Source organism: Monodelphis domestica, chromosome 2, assembly GCF_027887165.1.
Source record: "Monodelphis domestica isolate mMonDom1 chromosome 2, mMonDom1.pri, whole genome shotgun sequence".
NCBI lineage: Eukaryota > Metazoa > Chordata > Mammalia > Didelphimorphia > Didelphidae > Monodelphis > Monodelphis domestica.
The window spans coordinates 333,868,929-333,889,832 of NC_077228.1; the positions used below are offsets into that span (position 1 = coordinate 333,868,929).

The 20,904-nt window shown below is 34.4% G+C and overlaps 1 protein-coding gene across 1 annotated transcript in view; it reads right to left on the reverse strand.

Annotated features, from left to right (window-relative positions):
* The window catches only part of ELOVL4 (ELOVL fatty acid elongase 4), a 63,767-nt gene extending 43,118 nt beyond the window's left edge, over positions 1-20,649 (reverse strand). The window contains exon 1 of the mRNA XM_001366108.5: positions 20,515-20,649. Within this exon, the coding sequence (XP_001366145.1) occupies positions 20,515-20,614 (100 nt within the window). The 5' untranslated portion in view covers positions 20,615-20,649. The remainder of the gene's footprint in view (positions 1-20,514) is intronic.
* Positions 20,650-20,904: the final 255 nt, after the last annotated feature.

A 20,904-nucleotide genomic window follows, 5' to 3' on the forward strand; every position in this document is an offset into this window, starting at 1 on the left:
GTACTCCAGAGAGTTGTGGGGGCTAAAATAAGAATGTGTGCATAAAAGTGTTTTGGCAAATTTTAAATTACTGTCAAGCAATACTGTCACCACCATTATTAGTTTGCCATAGTTCAGTAAGTAACTCAAATATTACCACTTGTTTATATGATACATTATAGCTCAATATTTTGACTAATTATTAGTTTCAGCACATATTGAAAGCTAAACAAAGGTATCTTTTTAAATGCAAGAATTTGAAGAAAAAAATTATAAGTTTAAATAAAATATAGCTCAAAGACAAGCTATAAATACAAATGATAGGGGGAACTAGGTGGCTTGGTGGATTGAAAACCAGGCCTGGAGAGAGGACGTCCTAAGATCAAATCTGAAATCAGACATTTCCTATCTGTGTGACCCTGGACAATTTAACCCCCATTGCCTAGCCCTTACCACTCTTCTGCCTTAGAACCAATACACAGTAATGATTTCAAGACAGAAGGTAAGAGTTAAAAAATAATTTTAATACTTCATATAATGAGTAATACATACTTGGGTTCAAATAGTTTTAGGATATATATTCCTAAAGAAATTTTTCATATATCAAGCTAACAACACACATTTAACAAGCTAATGACAAACCCAGGAAATAACAATAAAAACACAACCCAGGTGTCATAATGCCCAATCCAGTTCTTTTCACTACATTGTACTTCTTCTATAATAATAATAACAATAATAGCTGACATTGATACAACACTTAAGGATTAACAAAATACTCGTCATGCATTATCTCATCTAATCCTTACAACTTAGTTTAGAGAAGATAAAAGACCTGCCCACAATCACACATATTTAACATTAGGGTCAGGATTCCCAGAATCACTTGATTCTCAAATACAAAAGCTTCCCTATTCCACTGCCTCTATATTACATAGATACCATGTTATAGTCTGTTTTAAAAAGGAAGAAAGTTCATATTGATTCTTTATGACTATAAAATACCTTAACTGAAATTATGCTCAGTATTTTCACAAATGATGTTAATGACAATTATTAGTAGTGTTCCTTCAAGAGGATGCAGACAGGGGGCAGCTGGATGGCTCAGTGGATTGAGTGCTAGGCTTAGAGATGGGAAGTTCTAGATTCAAATGTGACCTCAGACACTTTCTAGCTATGTGACCCTAGGCAAATCACTTAACCATAATTGCCTAGCCCTTACCACTCTTCTGCCTTGGAACCAATATACACAGTATGGATTTAAGATGGAAGGTAAGGGTTTTACATAAATATATATGTGTGTGTGTGTGTGTGCATGTGTATATATATATATATATATATAATTCAAACAAAGAGAAGCACCTAAGCAATAGTAGAAAAGAGAACCTGACATCAGAAGGTCTAGATTCAAATACACAACAATTACTTATTAATTGCATGATCATGGGAAAGTCACTTAATTTTTCTATTCTTTAGTTTTTTCATCTATAAGAGGAATGATAACAGCTGATATATAAATATATATGTGTGTGTGTATATATATATATATATATCCTTAAAGCCTTTCTTGAACTCCAATATATCTTCATCCTTGATGTTTCATTAGCCCTTCAATTTCAAAATGTAAAACTAAACCCACCACTCCTGAAAATGTCCTTGTTTCTGTTGGAGGTACCATTCCTCTGTCATTCAGATTTTTAACCTTAGAGCCAAATATATAATTCTTCCCTATCCTTCATCCCAACTATTATATTGTTTTCTTCTTCCTTAATACTCATAGAGCTTTATCTGATTTATTCTTTGCTTCACTCCTTTATTCTGTACCTATGTTCATGCATAACTCTCCAGTAAATTTAAATTTGTTTAAGATAGACTTTATCTTTTTGTCTTTGTATTACTAGTGCCTGTTCTTTTGTAAATATTTAACTGGACTGAAGCTATAATACACCTATAACTTAAATGAAATAATGAAAGTAAAGCCTTTTGTAAATTGTAAAGCACTATGCAAATGTTATTTGTTATTATAATTAGAAATAAATAATTTATGTAAGGAAAAGATATCATGAAAAAATGTAGCTACTTGCTAATTCTTTGAATTGGAAAAGTTACAAATATCCATGGCACCAATTGCAAAATTTATGTTTCCACAAGCAAACTAGATGTTCCCATGTACTTTTTTTTCTTTCTTAAAGTATTTTGACCATGATTTTTATTACTCTTTTTTCCCCCCAAACACACAATTGGAAGACCTTTATAACTGAGGAATATTCAAGATGGACCTTGTAAGATATAACAAAATGAATGAGAAAGATGAGCCATTCTTCCTGAGTAAAGTAAGAAATTGGCATTAAACAAAGTCAAATTGGGAAGTAAAATTAGAATTCAGTTATATAAAGAAACCAAAGACTCATTCTTACTTCAAGGCAATGCTGTGTGAGTGCTAACATAGGCTACGTTCAAAAACAAGCTCAAGAAACTCACTCTGAAATCCCTCCCACCCTTTCTAGATATATCATAGAGGGCCCTTAAGGGCTAATGCTTGAAACCTCAATGATCCAGGGCAACCTAATAACCCAGGGTGACATGAAACAGGGCTGACCTTCCCATTCTACATTGGCAGAATCTGATCTGGCACAGGAATTGGGAGAGATAGAGTAAACTTAAGAAGATACCAACTACTACTGAAAATTATTATAGACCCAGAGTTATCCTGAAAGAGATAACAACTTTATAACAATTTCAAGCAGAGACTCAAAGTGGGGAAAAAAAGTATTTTTCACAATGACTACATGACAACCTAAAAGAAATGCAGCATCGGGTAAAAAAAAATGTAAAAAATTCTGGAGGAAAGAAATGGATGGGGAATAAATAGTTTAGAAAAAAGGTGGTACATCAAGAGAAAGAACTGTGGGAATAGAAACATGGAAGGAAAACATTTGATTTTTCACATGTTTATATGGGTATTAAATATGGGATTTTGGTTTTTAAGAGATTATTACAAAAATGATTAATATGGAAATAGATATTGAGTTATAATACATATATAATTCAATGGAACTGCTTGTCTGCTATGGGAGTGGGGAAGGGAAAAGTTAGAGGGAAAGAATGTCAATCGTATAACTATGGGAAAATATTTAAATAAAAAATTTTTAAAGGGTAGAAAATCATATCCATGAAACAGATTCCCTAAAAACTAGAATAGACCAAACAAACCAATGACTCCATGACACAGCAAAAAAATATCTGAACAAAATCAAAAGACTGAAAATGCTTGTTTTTTAAGTATCTGATATAAATAAAAAATTGATTCAGAGAACAGGTCATGTAGAGATCTTTTAAGAATCATTGGACCCTCTGAAAACCATGACTTTTTAAAAAGCCTGGAACTATACTTCAAGAAATAATAAATGAAAACTGCCAAATCTTTTAGAACCAAATGGCAAAATGAAGATAGGAGAATCTATCAATCATTTCTAGGAAAATGAAAAACAACAACAAAAAGAAAAAGTCCTAGAAATGTCATTGCCAAAATCCAGAGCTCCCAGGTTAAAGAAAAAAAATACATAAACACTTTGAAAGAAACAGCTCAAGTTATAACAAGCCATAGTCTGAATGACATAAGATTTGACACTTTCTACTAAAAATGAAAAGACATCTCAGAATACAAAATTCCCAAAGGTGGAGATAAAAGCTTACAAGCCAAAATTGCTCAGGTTAAAAAAAATGAATATAATTCCAAATGGAGGAAAAAATGAGTCTTTAAAGGAAGAAAGGACTTTGAAGCATTTCTGATGAAAAAATATGAGCTGAGTACCAACTTTGACCAGCAACATCAAAATCAGTTCAATTAAATACCTTGCAGCCAAATGTGGAGCTTTTTATTTTAACATTCAGACTTAAACTGAAGAACAAAGATAAAGTCATCAGACCAAAAAGGTGTGACAAAAATAACATCTTTTATGAATATGAAATAGAAATCATGAATAGAATTAAGGGATTCAATCTGGTAAATAAAATGGTTAAAGGACTATGTGTAGCGGTTGGTAATACTATAGAGAAAGCAGCAACAAAAAATATCCCAAGGCAAAAAAAAAGTAAGAAAGTAGAATGGCTATTTGATGAGACTTTCCAAATAGCTAAAGAAGAGGGAAAGGAGTAAGGGGAAAATGTACCTAACTGAATGCCTAACTCCAGACAATAGCAAGGAGAGATAAGGTTTCCTCAAAGGAACAACACAAAGAAATAGAAGAAAACAGTAGAATGGGAAAGAGAAGAGATTTCTTCAAGAAAATTAAAGATATCAAGTGAATGTTTCATGCAAAAACAGCCACAATAAAAAATAAAAAAGATAAGGACTTAACAGAAGTAGAAGAGAATAAGAGGCAGCAAGAATATATAGAACTATACAATCAGTGTATCAACCATTATATCACCAATAGCCATGATTGTGCTGTTACTAATCTAGAGCCATTCTTAGAGAATGAAGTCAAGTGGGCCTTAGGAAACACTGCTAATAACAAAGCTAGTGGAGGTGATGGAATTCCATCTGAGTTATTTAAGATTCTAAAATTTGATGATGTTAAAGTGTTGCACTCTATATACCAGCAAATTTGGGAAACTCAACAGTGGCCACAGTACTGGAAAAAAATCATTTTACATCCCAATCCTAAATAAAGGTAATGCCAAAGAATGTTCAAAACATCAAACAATTGCACTCATTCCACACTCCAGCAAGATTATGCTTTAGATTTTGCAAGCTAGGCTTCAGCAAAATATGATCTGAGAATTATCAAGCATAGGCTGGTTTTTGAAGAGGCAGAGGAACTAGAGACCAAATTGCCAATATCTACTATAGTACGGAGAAAGCAAGGGAATTTCAGGGGGAAAAAATCTACTTCTGCTTCATTGACTACATAAAGCCTTTGACTGTGGATCACAACAAAATGTGGCAAGTCCTCAAAGAGGTGAGAATACCAGATCATCTTATTTCTTTCTTGAGGAATATATATTTGGGTGAAGAAGCAACAGTTAGAACTGAGGATGGAACAGATTGGTTTAAGATTGGAAAAGGATTACAATAAGGATGTGTATTGTCAACTTATTTAACTTATATGCAGAGTACATCATGAGAAATGCCTAGATGAATCAAAAGCTAGAATTAAAATTGCCAGGAGATCTGCCAACAATATGCTGACAATACCACTCTAATGGTTGAAAATGAAGAAGATTAAGAAGCCTCTTGCTAAGGGTTAAAGAGTGTAAAAAAGCTGGCTTGAAGCTTAATGTTAAAAAAATAAAGATCATGGTCCCATCACTTCCTGACAAATAGAGGGAAAAGAAACAGAAATGGAGTGTCCAATTTTACATGAAGGGGCTCAAAGATCACTGCAGATGATGAGTGCACTCATGAAATTAAAAGATGCTTGTTCCTTGGAAGGAAAGTTATGGCAAATCTGGAGAGCATACTAAAAAGCAGACATCTGCTGACAAAGGCCTATCAAAGCTCTGGGTTTTTCGGTAGTAATGTATGGCTGTAAGAATTAGAAAAGCTAAGTGTCATCGAATCGACACTTTAAAATTATGTTAGAGAAGAGAGTTTCTTTTACAAAAAGATTAAATCAGTCAATACTTAAAGGAATTAATTCAGACTGCTTATTGGAAAGATAAATTGAAGCTGAAGTTTAAGTACTCTGGCCACAATGAGAATACAGGACTCATTGGAAAAGACCTTGATGCTGGGGAAATTGAAGGCTAAAGGAGAAGGGGACAGCAGATGTCATGGAAACAATAAACATGAGGTTGGACAGAATTGGGGAGATGGTGGAAGATAGAAGTGCCTGGTATGCTTTGGTCTGTGGAGTAATGAAGAGTATGACACAAGTGAAAGAATGAACAACGGGAACTTTGAAATGCAAACATAGGACTCAAAAGAAATCCAGAAAAGTGGATTTATTTGAGAAATTATAAGGAACAATTGTTTAATGATTTAATGCTAATATTCTAATAAAGGAAGAAGTGAGGATCTCTTCAGAAGTTAATGTTCAAAGGGTAATGAGGAAGTTAAATAAGAAAAATAGATGTCACAGGAGGGGACTGATTCTTCCCTGAATATCTTAAGGACTGTAGAAAGGAGGAAAAAGGGGTGAAATTTACTATTTATCATGATTGGGGTGCATAAGAAGAGTATATATATGGAGGAAAAGGCAAGAGTAGTTGTAACAAGAACCTCACTCTTATCGGAAATGCACAAAGGAAAGTAGGACATTTACAACTGTTTGATGGAGAAATTCATCAAACTTAATGGGGAAAAAAAGCAGGGTGAAGATATGATTAAGAGAGGATAATATCAGGAAGAGGATAGTCTCAATCAAAACAAATTTCCTGATCCTGAATTAAGGATTAAAACAAGGGGGTGAAGGGAGGGAAGGGTAGGAAGGACAAAAAAGAGCTAACCTCTATCGGGAAATAGCTAAACATTGTAATTATTGTAAATATTGGAGGTGGAAGAGAGAAATTACTAATAGTAACTAAAATAAAAGAAGTTCATTAAATCATTTTAAATGCATAGAAGGTAACTAGAAGAAGGAAATACTGATAAGCAGGGCAGTTTTGAAAGTAATCTGTGGAATTTATTATATCCTTTTTTAAAAAATGAATTTTAAGGGGCAGCTAGGTGGCACAGTGGATAGGTACGGATTGAGGAAGACATCTTCCTGCAGTTAAATCTGTCCTCGGATACTAATTAGCTGTTCAAGCCTAGGCAAGTCACTTAACCTTATTTGCCTTTAAAAAAAAATAAACTGTGAAATAAAGATTCCTAGTGTCACATACAATCAATCCTCATCTGTTCTGTTGTGCATTTGAGGAAAAACATTTAAATAAAAATCATTTAACGGTATTTGTTTAAAAAAAAAAAACCCTTACCTGCCATCTTAGAAGCAAGACTAAGTTTTGGTTCTAAGACAGAAGTGCTGTAAGGACTAGGCAATGGAGATTAAGTAACTTGCCCACAGTTACACAAGTGAAAAGTGACTGAGGCCAAATTTGAATCCAGGACCTCCTGGTCTCTAGCCCCTGTTCTCAAATCACTGAGCCCCCTAAGAATATTTTAAAGTTTGCAAAGAATTTACATGCTATCTCATTTGATAGCCACAACAATTCTATGAGGCAGCTATTATTATCTTTATTGTCCAGAATAGTAAAGTAAGACTGAAAGAGGTTAAAAGACTTAGGGTCACACAGCTAAGTAAATATATATGGCAGGATTTGAATTTAATATAATGACTAGCATATGTATAATATCAACTATGTACTCTGTGAAGCACTTTACAAACATCTTTGATCTTCACAACAATCCTGGGAAATAGGTGCTAGTATTACACCATTTTAAAGTTAGGAAAACAGAGGCAAACCAGAGATTTATATGGCTTTCACAATCTCACAAAGATAAGTGCCTGAGATCATATTTAAACAAAGGTCCTTCACCATATCATCCCTGGCTGCCTCATCGATCATTTTGAATTCCATTCCTGTAGGCTGTCCACTATACTACCTAGTTGCATTTGGAAATGCTCATAGGGATGAAAGGATTGTACTGAGTTTGTGTTTTAAAAAAATTCAATTTTAAAAAATAATATAAGTTAGAGGAAGTATGTCATATTTAGTTCTCATTTTCATATTTTTGGCTTAATAAAATTTTACAAGAATTATTTATTTGACTAGTACTATGGAGTTTTGCTGTCTTCCTTAATCAGGAGTCCTCAAAAACTTATGCAATGTTTGAAATCACAAAAATTAAAAATTGTCCAAATTAGTAGATACTCCCAAGTATGTATTCTAAATTTTCTTAAGGATAAAGGATTACTATATCACAGAACAAATTTTTTTAGTTTCTGGGGTTTATGGAATCACAAAGGTCTCCTGTACATTAACAAAGATTTAAAAAATCTTTAGTTGAACATTAAAAAAGTTAGTATGCCTAAAGCCAAAGGCCTTAGGCAAAACAAGTTCAAAAGCCAAAATGGTTTGATTGTGAATAAAAAACAATAATTATAGAAAAATTATAATGGAAAGAACATTGGCTTTGGAGACAAATGATGTAGGTTCAACTCCTGGTTCTTCTATCTACCATTCTATCTTAGTCAAATCATTACAATTTTCTAAGCCTCAACCTCCTGAAGAGATTGGGCTAGCTCAGAGGTGTCAAACTCATATGGTGAAACTCTTCAATAGAGTTTTCTCTAGCTCTGTCAGCTTGAAATGATCTCTCTGAATTTCACTATCCTCTTAGCCCTGCTTTTGGGGTCTCCCAATGCAACTCTTGGACTTATTTCAGAAACTCTAGCGTGCCCTACTCCTCACCACATTAAAATGTAATTGGAGAATGTTTAAATGTTTAACAAAATAAATAAAAGTACAACACAGATAATGTTACTTTTTTGTTTTCTAAGTCAATATGGTTCAAGATTAGAAGGAAAGCACAGCCAAGATTAGAAAGAAAAAAAAGAAAGAAAACAGAAAATGGAAAATGGAAAAAAAATTTTTACAAGAAGTTTCTTTGATAAAGGCTCCCATTCCCAAATGGAACTCAAAGAATTGAGTCAAATTTGTAAGAACACAAGGCATTCTGTAATTGATAAATGGTCAAAGGATATGAATAGACAATTTTCAGAAGAAAAAACCAAAGCTATCTATAGTCATTTTTAAAAAATGCTCCAAACCACTATTGATTAGAGAAATGCAAATCAAAACAATGCTGAAGTACCACCTCACACCTCTCAGATTGGCTCTGACAATATGACAGAAAAGGAAAACAATTGGATCTGTATCCCAGAGAGAGAAAAAAAATGGGAATGGATCAGTTTGTACAAAAATATTTATAGCTGAGCTTTTTTTTTTTTTTGGTGGCAAAAAATTGGAAATGAGGCGATGTCCTTCAATTGGGGAATGGCTGAACAAATTGTGGTATATGATGGTGATGGAATACTATTGTGCTATACAAAATGATGAAATGATTGATTTCTATAAGAACAGAAGGACCTACATGAACTGATGAAGATTGAAATAAGTAGAACCAGTAGAACATTACACACGGTAAATGAAACGTTGTGGGAATGATCAAATATAATAGACTTCATTACTAACAGCAATACAATGATCCAGGACAATTCTGAGAGAATTATAAAAAGAATGCTATCCACCTCTATAGAAAGAACTATTGGAGTAAAAATGCAGAAGAAAACATATGGTTTATCACTTGTTTATTTGGGTTTATGATTTGGAGTTTTGGTTTTTTTAATTACTCTATTACAAAAATGAACAATATGGAAATAGCTTTTGAGTAATAATACATGCAAAACCCAATGGGATTGCTAGTCAGTTACAGGAGAGGGGAAGAAGAGGGGAGGGAGACAACATGAATCATGTAACCTTGGAAAACTTATGTGTAGATTTGTTACTAGAACAAAATAAAGAAAAAAATTTTAAAAGAAAAGAAAAAATGACAAATAAATATTAGAGGGGATGGGAAAAAATTAGGACACTAATATACTCTTGGCAGAGTTGTGAACAGATCTAACCTTTTTGGAGAACATATTTTTCAAGGTTCAGTATCTTGATTCTAATTGAATACTAGCCCAGTGTCTTTATTTGTAATAAAATATAGGTTCAAATTCATTGAAATCATACTTTAAAATATATAATTTGTCCTAATACACAACTTTAGGTATTTGCCTTTTTTGGTTTTGAGTGCTATATATTTCAAATAATTTGTTTTTTTAAGAATTTTAATGAATCTTGGGTCTAAGCAGATGTTAGATCTCCAAACCCAGCATTCTCTCCACTGCCCCATTCATACTGCCTCTCTCAATCAATCTTGTTTGTCAAGCAGCTCTGCAAAAGGTTTGGCAAAAGATTTAAACTTATCAATGATTACTACAAGTTGAAAAGAAGATTTCATGGATACGAAGATTGATTCTATAGCAGTGCCTGCATATTCAATTTCTTGTTTATTTTAATTTAATAGCATCCATCTAGTTGTTTTGCTTCTCTTCATATACACTTATTCATCCAATGTTTATTTTTCTGAAATAAGACCAAGAGTTGCATTGGGAGACCCCAAAACAGGGCTAAGTGGATAGCAAATTTTTTGCTCACAACAAATCCAATGAGATAGGCCATATAATTATCATTATCTCTGTTTTATCACTGTGAAAATTGAGAGATTTGACTGAAATTCTCCCTGAAGGTCCCTGTTTCCAAGGTCAGGAATTATTCACATCATTTCAACACTACAAAAAGAAGCAATATAAAAAGTTCAAGCTACCCCTTTCTGAACTGTTCAAGTTACAATGTGGATCAAAGCATACTGTTTTTCACTTTAGTTTACTTCTGTGTTTATTTGGGGGTTTGGTATGTATATGAATATTTTCTCACAACAATGGCCAATATGGACATATAGTTTACATAATCAAACATGTATATGCCAAATCAAATTGCTTACCATCTTCAGAAGGGGATAAGAAAGAGAGAGAGGAAGACAATTTGGATCTTACAATTTTGGAAAAAACATATGTTGAAAATTGTTATTGAATGTAATTAGGAAAATAAAAATATTAACAATAAAAAGACCACCCCTTTCTTTACAAATTCTTTCAAAATCCTTTATAGGATAACGTGGACAGTAAAGAAAAAAGTCATTTGAGAAAGTAAGCATATATGCCTCCTTTTTACTTCCTAAATATCACGTGGCTTCATTAGCACAATCAAATCAATAAATGAAAAACTGCAATTTATTTTGATAAGTTAAAGTCATTACTATTTGATAATTTTTTCTATTTCTATTTCTATTCTGCCCCACAGAAAAATTTCAAGAATAAAAATAAATTTCAAAGGATACAATCATATTGTCACACAGGTTTCAAAAGCCTATGTCTGATTCAGTGGATTTAGGAATCAGTGTAATCTAAAATTGTATTAACATACTAGAATATTTTCTATTAACAGCATCCTGGCACTAAGTTTTACACTAATTCTGCCAACCCACTAAGATAACATCTTAATATAATATTAGCAATTTGCTTAGCAGAATCTGATAAGTAGGGAATTGAACAAGCCAAGGCAATATTTCCCAATTACGTCCTAATAATGCTGCCTCCATTCTATCTGCTCTCCTCAATTTCTTTCCTCAGAAACCACCAAGGATAGCTTTGTGTTCCTAGGCTTTGAGAAGTGAGCTTTTCCCCCTGTCTTGTCTGGAACCAGGATTCTGTTATCTTGGCCATTTCAAGAACAAGAATATTCCTTTTACCCCCTTGAAAGCAGAGACTGTCTTGCTTGCTTGTTTTTGTATTTCCAGTGCTTACCACAGTTCCTGTCACATGAGTGCTTAATAAATTTTGTATCATTTATACATCCTAGGCCCCAGATCCTTGCTATCAAATAAAGATTGTAAGGAGGGATGAACTCTAAAGCAAAAGTAAAAGTGACAGGAACTTCAATGAAGTATTTGAGTAAAGAAGATTCCAAAGAAAGCAATGTGTTTGCCTATCTTATGTGTCATATATAGTATGAACTATTGATCCAATCTAGAAAATTATAGGCAGTCTCTAATTTGAGAATAAGTTCTATCCAAAAGTTTCCTTTTCTATAGATAGAATTCTATAGATAATGCCAAAAATTATTACTTTTCCCCAAAACTCTCATAAAAACAAATAATATTGATAGCCTCACTTCTTACTTTACTTACTTTACTGAAAAGACTAAAGACTAACTTCTTTAACTTTCTTCTAAATTCATCTTTACCTGTGCTATTTACCTTGTATGTGAATTTAAACAAGTCACTGAAACTCCTTAGGCATCAATTTTCTCATTTCTCTCATTCTTTGTAAAATGAAAATTTGACTAGATGGCATTTGACATCCTTTTCTTCTTTAAATCTATAATCCTATGATAACTGCTCTCTGCCTTCTCTTCTTTGGAGATTTCATTCATTACCATGGCCTCATGTACCACTTCTATGCAAATGAGTCTCAAATCTCTCCCAAGGGCTTTCCCATCTTAAATTTCCAACTGTCTTCTGGATATTTTGCCCTTTCTAGTTCAACTTATATAAAATTGAGCTCATCTTTTCAAAATCTGTCCCTCCTTCAACCTCTTTATTTCCTTTAATGGGATCACAAGTTCTGTGATCTAAGTTCCTCTATTCAGAGGTCTCATTTTACCCTCTTTTCAACCCCAATTCAACCATTTCCTCCCTGGTTCCTAACTTACATCCTAATCTCTTGTCAAATTCTGGTATTTCTATTTATTCCCTCCTTTCTACTTGCACTGAAACTATCCAAGTTTAGACCTTATGTATTCTAGTAATTTCAATAAATAATCTTCTTGCCCCAGTCTTTGATCCATCCTTCATACTGTTGTCTGTGTAATTTCCATAATGAGTTGCCTCCTGACTTTATCCCTCAAAAACTTTCAGTATTTCCCTACTGCCTACCAAATATAGCATAAACTCCTGATCCTGGTATTCAAAACCCTCAATATCTGAATGCAACTTTATTTTTATATTTTTTTTTCTTTTAAGAGACACCACAGTCTAACTAAACTCTCCATCTTCTCCAATTTTAGTTTGTCTTTTGATCTTGTGCCTTTGTTCATACCATCTTACCATCCCTTAAATGAATTCTCCATTTCCATTTGTTGAAGTCCTTAGATTCTTTCAAAGTTTCAACTTAGATTTTCCTGTTCAATGAAGCTTTTGTTAATACTCCTCTTTCTCCTGACAAAAGTGATCTTTCTCTCTTCAAAATATCTCAGCACTGGCCTTCCCTATTACACTTTTTACAACCCCATTTTGATCATAGCTTCTTTCAATAAATCTCTCTCCTCAAACATATATACACACACAAAACTTCTATAATCTTGTGGAGAGCAGGATTTCTGCCATATCAATTTTTACATCCTTAGGACCTAGCAATTTGCCTTACACACAGAACATCTTTGATAAATATGCACACAGCAATTACTTTAACTTAATAAATAGCTACAGTGAATGTTTTACCTATTCTGAGCTCCCTTCAGTATTACAAGTACTAAAATTGAACTATGTTGAAAAATTTTCCAGTCCACAATAGAAAAAAATTCAGTACAGGAACAGAAGATTTTCTAAAGAGGAAATGCAAATTATTAATAATCATTTGGGAAAATGTTCAATTTCACACAAGATCAAAAAAAGTATAAATAAATGCATTTTTTATATACTAACATAGACCCATCAAATTGTCCAAAGTAATTAAAAGCAATGTAATTCCTTGCTAGTAAGATTGCAACTCATTCATTGCTGGCAAAATTAAAAACTTGCACAATGTTTTTGAAGAGCAATCTGGAAGTCCACAATAAAAGTTACAAAATAATTAATTACCCTTTTACCCAATGATATTGGGAACATACATGAATTCTCCATTTATCAGTATGTAAAGACACTGAAAATCTATCTCAAAGCCTCCTTTTCCATGCACACTACTCATTACTCTCCTTCACATGTACTATGTACAATCAAACTGATGCAATTTTCTGTCCCACATAGATGATATTCTATCTTCAGGCTCAGGCCTAGAATATACTCCCATTTTATCTCAGGCCCCTAAAATCCCCAAATTTCTTCAAAGCTCAGTTCAAGTACTATCTTAAGAAACCTATTTTGATCTTTTTTCTTTTTCTCAAACCCACCTGAAAATTAATCCTGCCCCACAAGAGAAATAATTTGTGTGTGTGTGTGTTTTACCCCAATACAATGTAGGTTTCTTGAGGTCCAAATTGTTTCATTTTTGCCTTTGTATCACTAGCACATAGCACAGTGCTTGCATAGTAAGCACTTTGTAAATGGGGGAGGGGGTGGAGCAGATAGGTGGCACAGGGAATAGTGTGCTGGAATCAAGAAAACTCATCCTGAGTTCAAATATGGCTTTAGTCACTTACTAGCTATGTGGTCCTGGGCAAGTCAGTTAACCTTTGCCTCAGTTTTGTCATCTGTAAAATGAACTGAAGAAGGAAAATAGCAAACCACTCCAGTATCTTTGCCAAGAAAACTCCAAATGGGGTCAAAAAGAGTATGACAAAACTGAAAACCACTGGACAACAACAAATATGTCTTCCACAATGCTACATTATCAGAAGCAACAACATAGAAAAATTAACTCAAGATTAAATGTAACAGCCAAAGAAGCAAACTCTCAAAACCAAAACACTAGAAATACCTTAAAATGCCAAATAACAGGGTAATGGTTATACAAACTGTGGTGCATTAATAGAATAAAGTGATGTAATAAAAGCAGCAATGCATGATTTCAAAGAATACAAAGTAATCTAGAAAGACCTTTATGAAACAATGCAAAGGTGGAAAAAGATGATCCAGAAGAATATAGTACATACAACTATATGAAGAAAAGTAATTGGAAATATACAAACTGCTGATAGGTGCTTAAGGCAGTGGGAGGGGCAATAAAAGTGATAGGACTCTTTATGCAGTGAAATTAACAGTCACTAATGAAATCCATCACTGAAACAAGAAGTTATGAAGGAACTGTGTCAGATTCTGTGGTAAGTGCTGAGAATATAGGCACGAAAAAGCAATATTCTCTATTCAAAAGGAATTTATATTCGAATAGAGGAGATAATAAACACATAGAAAGTGAATAAATATAAATATAAGTGAATAAATATAAACTAAATAAATAAAATGCATACTAAATTCTTCAACACAAAGTGGTTTGGTAGGGATAGCACTAGCATTTGGATAGATTAGAAAAGGGTCACATAAAAGGTGTTTTGTAAGGTGTGTCTTGAAAGAAGAAAGGGACTCTGTGAGGGAGAGGTAAGCAGGAAGTGTATTCCATACATAAGGGAAAGGTAGTACAAATGGGATGGAGACAAAAGATTGAATGTTATGTGTGAGCAACAGATAAAAGGCTTGTTTGGCTACATTGCAGAGTAGAGGAGGAGGAGGAATATCTAATAAGTCTGTAAAGATAGGATGAGGCAAGATCATTAGGGGCTTTGAAAACTAAACAGGGAAATTCATATTTGATCCTAGAGGCAACAGGAAGTCATTGGAGTGGACTGAGTAGAGAGGAGTCACATGGTTAGATCTTCAATATAAGGAAAATTACTTGAGAAGTAGTGTTCAGGATGGACTATAGTGATGAACAGTTTTGTGGGAAGAAAGACACTTGGGAGGATGTTGCTAATATCTAGTTCAGAGGAGATGGGAGCTAGAACTAAGATGGTATTTATGTGAGTGATGAAAAAGGGTCACGATTGGAATAAAAGGGGTCATTGTGGAGGTAAAAATAACAAGATTTGACAACCAAATGGATATGCGATGTGAAACAAAGTGAAGAGTTTAGAATAACAGCAAAAGAAAATTTTGCAAAAAGGGATAATTAAGATAGAAAAGAGAAGGTAATGAGTTATGGGCATATTGATTTTGAGAAGTCTGTGAATCATCTGCAAAAAGATGATGGACAAATCCATGGGACCAGATAAAGTTGCCAAAGAATACAGAGGTAGAAGAGAACCTTGGCTAGAACTTTAGGGAACATCCACACTGAGGAGGCATGATATGAAGCTAAGGCGTTTGAGGAACATAATTGTAGTTGTTTGTAGAGTGATCCCTCACCTATTGGGAGTAGCAGCATTATATTTATTTTATTATTGATATATATTTTAAGACTTTATAAATCCCACTCTCCTATAAACTTTTTCCACACTCTTATTAACCTACAATCACTAAGCCAATCAGTGCCCAAGATACAGAAAATATATATATATATATATATACATATATATATATATATATTAATCCTGTGATACAGTGAAGTCACAATTAGGTGAACCAGGATATAGCAAGGGGTGACTGTATTGATGCTTAATGTGAAGTTTCTGATAAAAGATCTAATTTTCTTAAGTCCTACCTACCCTTGGAGGCCAAAATCAACATTTTCTCAATTTCTATTTGAAGGGCTGCATGATCCTACAGGCATGTAAGACATTGCCTTCAACTATGAATAAGGAATCATCCTCATTCAGAGAAGAGAATGTGATAATCTGGATAACACTTTCTGTTGTTCAAAGAGGACTCTCCATATCATGGAATAGAATAGTTATTTGTACATACAGAATGTTTGTGAGGTCAAATAAAGGTGATGAATATAGTCAAATTATTTTTCCAGGCTTCTCTACTAGCAACTATGCAATGATCATTCTGAGGGACTTATAAGAAAGAATGCTTTCTACATTCAGAGGAAAAATTGTGGGAATAGAAACAGAAGAAAAACAACTTCTCAATCACAAGGGTTGACTGGGGATATAATTGGGGATGTAGACTTTAAATGATCAACCTAGTGCAAATATCAATGGTATGGAAATGGGTCTTAATCAATGACACATGTAAAACCCATAGGAATTGCACTTCAGCTATGGGAAAGCTATGGGAAGCTTTGGGAAGCTATGGGAAAAGGATTGGGGGAGGGCAAGGAAAAAACATGAATCTTGTAACCATGGAAAACCATTCTAAATTAATTAAATAAATAAAATTTAAAAAAATTTTTTCCAGGGTCTAAGAGCTATTTATGAACCAGAGTCATGAAGTCTAACTATAAACTCAATGCCCTTAGCATTAGAGAACATGATTCTCATTGCAGTTAGTGTGGTCAACCTTGAAATCTTCTGTTGTACAATTGCAATTTATATGTTCCCATCATGTAGCATATCTTAATGTTAATTAACAATTAATATTTTAAATAGACACTAATTTTTAAATGTTTATAGAAAAATAACTTTTAAAATATATTTCTAGGAAAATAATTGAATAGAAATAACAAGATATTTTAAAGGTCAATATAGACTATATTTTAAAGTTTCTAGATACACAGCTCCTTGAAAAGACTTGCTTTCAAGCAATATTTTGGATATGATCTACTAATGCATAAAAGATTACTTATGCTGATGCCCATTTTCTTTAGGACAGAATTTATTAGGCTAGGAAGAAATCTTCTACTTAATTAAGTGTAAGTAGAAATCTAAGAAATATTTGGAAATCCCAGTAAGAAAAGTGTTGAAAAAGGAAATTAAAAACTATAAATTATGCCAAAGGAGTGCTAAATTTGAAATACTTCAGGGCCATGAAGACTACCTTAGATTCCTGAATTTTTCTGTATATATTTTTAATTCTTTTCCTATAACACATTCCTTCTAATATCCTTTTTAAATACATTTTATTTCCAACCATTTTTATTTCCAAGTTATTGAATCATCACCTTTTCCCCAGCACCCCAATACAGCATTTGATTTTCCTTCTTTTGACCCTCTCTAGAACTCAATGAAGTTATGTCCAGAACTGATCTTGGAATAGGAACAACATGAATAGGATTAACAGAAAAGTAGAGCATAGGTTAAATAGAGGGGATAAAGGATTAGGCATGAGAAGGAAAAAAGGATGTGGGACCACACATATTCCAAATATTCTTCTGGCTTGTCCTGGAAGACATTTTTCTACAGGAGGGTACAACAGAATCTATCTATTAAGAACATATACCTCTAAGTCTACTTCAATTCAGATACCCCGTCTTGATTACTAGTAGGTAATTGATTCCAGTAAGTAAGCATATCTTAGGTTTTGAAAACTGATAGCCTAAATAAGAGGGAGCACCTTTAACTCCTATTAGACAAGAAGGAATGAAAATTTCACCATTTATTACAATAGAGGACTATCACTTTTTTTAGGACTATCACTTTTAAGGAATAGATAGTGGTTCCATATAATAACCAACCTATGTATAATATTTATTATAGAGAATGATGCCCATGATGAAAATCATTTGCCTAGAAAACATGTAGTCTATATATAATCTTAGCTAGGGAGAAATTAAATATAATCAATGTTAACCTAGACCAAGGGTTAAGTTTTGTGTGTGTGTGTGTCATGGACTCCCAGAGCAATGATATTTTTTAATTTATTAAAATAAAATACATTGAATTACAAAGGAAGTAAATTATATTGAAATAGTTATAAAATGTTTTTCTTAAAAAAACCAACTTTATAGACCCCAGGTTAAAAACATGTGACTAGATTTTCCCCACCCCCCTCATCCTACCATTTTTCCTACCCTATAAATCCAATTTAAAATATCTATACAAAAATCCAGAGTTAGAAAACACCTCAGGAGCCTCTGACTTTAATTTGGCCAAGATTGCTCTTGATAATATCCCAAAACTATGGGTCACCTAGACTTCTCTTGAAGAATATTAGTTAGTAGAAATCCACTAGCTCCTTAGGCAGTGCTATGACTAAAAAGGGAAAGAAAGGTGAATCCAGACATGCAGGTGTGGCTGCTATAGCTATTAGGACTTAAGGAGTGACCTGTATACTTGGGTAATTCATAACTCCCAAATATGCAAAGCACAAATTATTGCATTACTTGCTAAACAGTATGCCATGAACAACATTGCACAACTCTATAATAAGAACCTGATGCAATCTACAAAATGGCAATATTAAGGCAACAATGAAAGTTTAAAATATTTTCCAGTCCCCCCCAAGTATAACATAGACAGGACAATGAAGTGCTCCATTAAAATACAACTAAAAGAAAATGAAACAATTTCAATGATACATTGCTAGTGTATAAAATATTTAATCCTGAAGATTATGAAAATGAATTGAATGAAAATTATCCTGGGGTGGGGAACAGAACTAAACTATTTTTCTCATAAAATAGTCATAGTAGTATGAATACCAAAGGCTTGTTTAACTTATCCATTTCCACAGAAATTGTCTCCTATTATAAATCTTCTGTATAAATCTCCTATATAACATCCATTTTATTGTACTACTTGCCTTGTAACTATTATTTTCTATATCTTTACAAATAGACTGCAGAAATATCTTCATTTACATACAAAAGACTAAATGAGAGGGTATGTCTTCCCCATTGCCTAACATGATACTTTGCATTTAATAAGTATTTAATTGAATGTATGTGTTTTTTCTCAATGTATAAATAATATTGTACCACAAAAAATACTAAGGAACCTTAAGGACTTCTTTTTTTTAAACCCTTTAAGTTTTAAGGAAGCTTTTAAATTTTGAGATTTTTTAAAAATCTAGATATGATTCATCAAAGAAAGATCAGTATAGATGCCAAAGTATAATGACTACTTTTTTGTTTCAAAATGTAAATTATAAATATGACAACCATGACAAAGCAACAACATGGCTAGGAAAAGTTTGATGATGTGTTTAAAGTTTATGTACATGGATTTGGTTACATGTCAGCAAAAAGAGATAGTCTTTCAAGATTTCTTCTTTCTTATTGCACATTCCTACTCTGCAGTGCCCTGAGAAATCAACAAATTAGAAACATCTATGAGCGAAAAGAAATCTTCAGAAAATAACATTCCTCAAAGTTCAGAGTCTAAATGGGCTATCTTCTTTTTCTTTTCAATGGGACAGATTAATTAGAAGACAAAGCCCACCAAGAGCATACAAGTTACTCTAATGAAAGCAGAGAAAGATTTTAACTAACAAGTCTTTGTTAAGTACCAAATTTTCTTTTTTTTCTGATGTCACTGTCATGGAAGATTGTGGGGTTTCCACCCCCCACCCCATTTGAATGCTAAATTAAGCCTGTGCACAAAGTAGACTTGTCAGATGAGCTCAGAAGATTTGGGAGTGAAGGGTGGGGCAGTTAATTCAATAAGCACTTAGTACCTGTAATTCTAGGGGATACTGCATACATAATCTTCATCTAATATTTCAACTCTATTACAAGAGTAGATAGGGGTGATAGAAGCTCAATGTCAGAAGTTTCTGGGACATGGTATCACTGTGTGTGTGTGTGTGTGTGTGTGTGTGTGTGTGTGTGTGTGTGTGTGTGTGTGTGTGTGTATCCGCGAGCCTCTCTATCTTGTCTGTCTCTCTGTCAGAGACAGAGTCAGAGTCCAAGAGCTTCAGAAAAGGATAGATACTGCAAGACAGATATAGTGAGAGACAAGAGACAGTCACAGAGACACAAAGAGAACCTAAGCGTGAAAAATTCATTATCCATCTTAAGTGACTGCAGTAAACCGGATTTAGGCATACACGGAATCGTTCAAAAGATGTAGAGTTAAGAGAGAAGAAAGTACAGAGGATGGATGGAGAAAGGGAAACGGGAAAGAAGAAAGGGGAAGGGAGCGGGGGAGGAGCTCGGCCACTTCTGCAGTGACTTGTAGAGGTAAGGGATTCTGAAGCCATTTTGATGGTGTTCTCTCAATGCAGGAGTTGGATGGGGAGGGCCAGGCGAGGGAGGATGGAGTAGCAATTCGAGACCAGGAGAAGGAGGGGCACACTGCCTCCTTCCTCCTCTCTGGCTCTCTTTAGGCTGCAGGTTGGTGGGGGATGGGGATGTAGGTGGGACTGGGGGTGGGGGTGGTGAAGGGGAAGAGCAAGGGAGAGACGGCAGGCAGCCGCGGCGCACTGGGAAGGGACAGCGCGCTTACCTACGATTGTCCAGGTCCATCTGTAGAACTCGATGGTGTCGTTGACCGCGGTGGACACAGCATCCAGCATGCGCGCTGGTTCCGCGTCTAGGAGCCCCATCTTGGCGGCAGCGCGAGCAGAGGCAGCAGCCGCAGCGGCGATGTGGTGGCGGAGACCCTGGCAGGAGCCGGGAGGGTAGAGGCGGGAGGCTACCCAGACTCTGGCAAGCCCAGAGGGAGCTGAACAGGCGGTGATTGACAACTGCTGTCTAGCTCCTTTCTCCTAGTACTTGCTCCTGCTCCTCCTCCCGGGCCGCGGCGGGGATGGGGATGCTGATGGAGATGCAGAGGCAGCAGCGGAGCGGGGCGCGCTGGGCTGCGGGAGAAGTCGCTGTCAGTAGCACCGGAGAT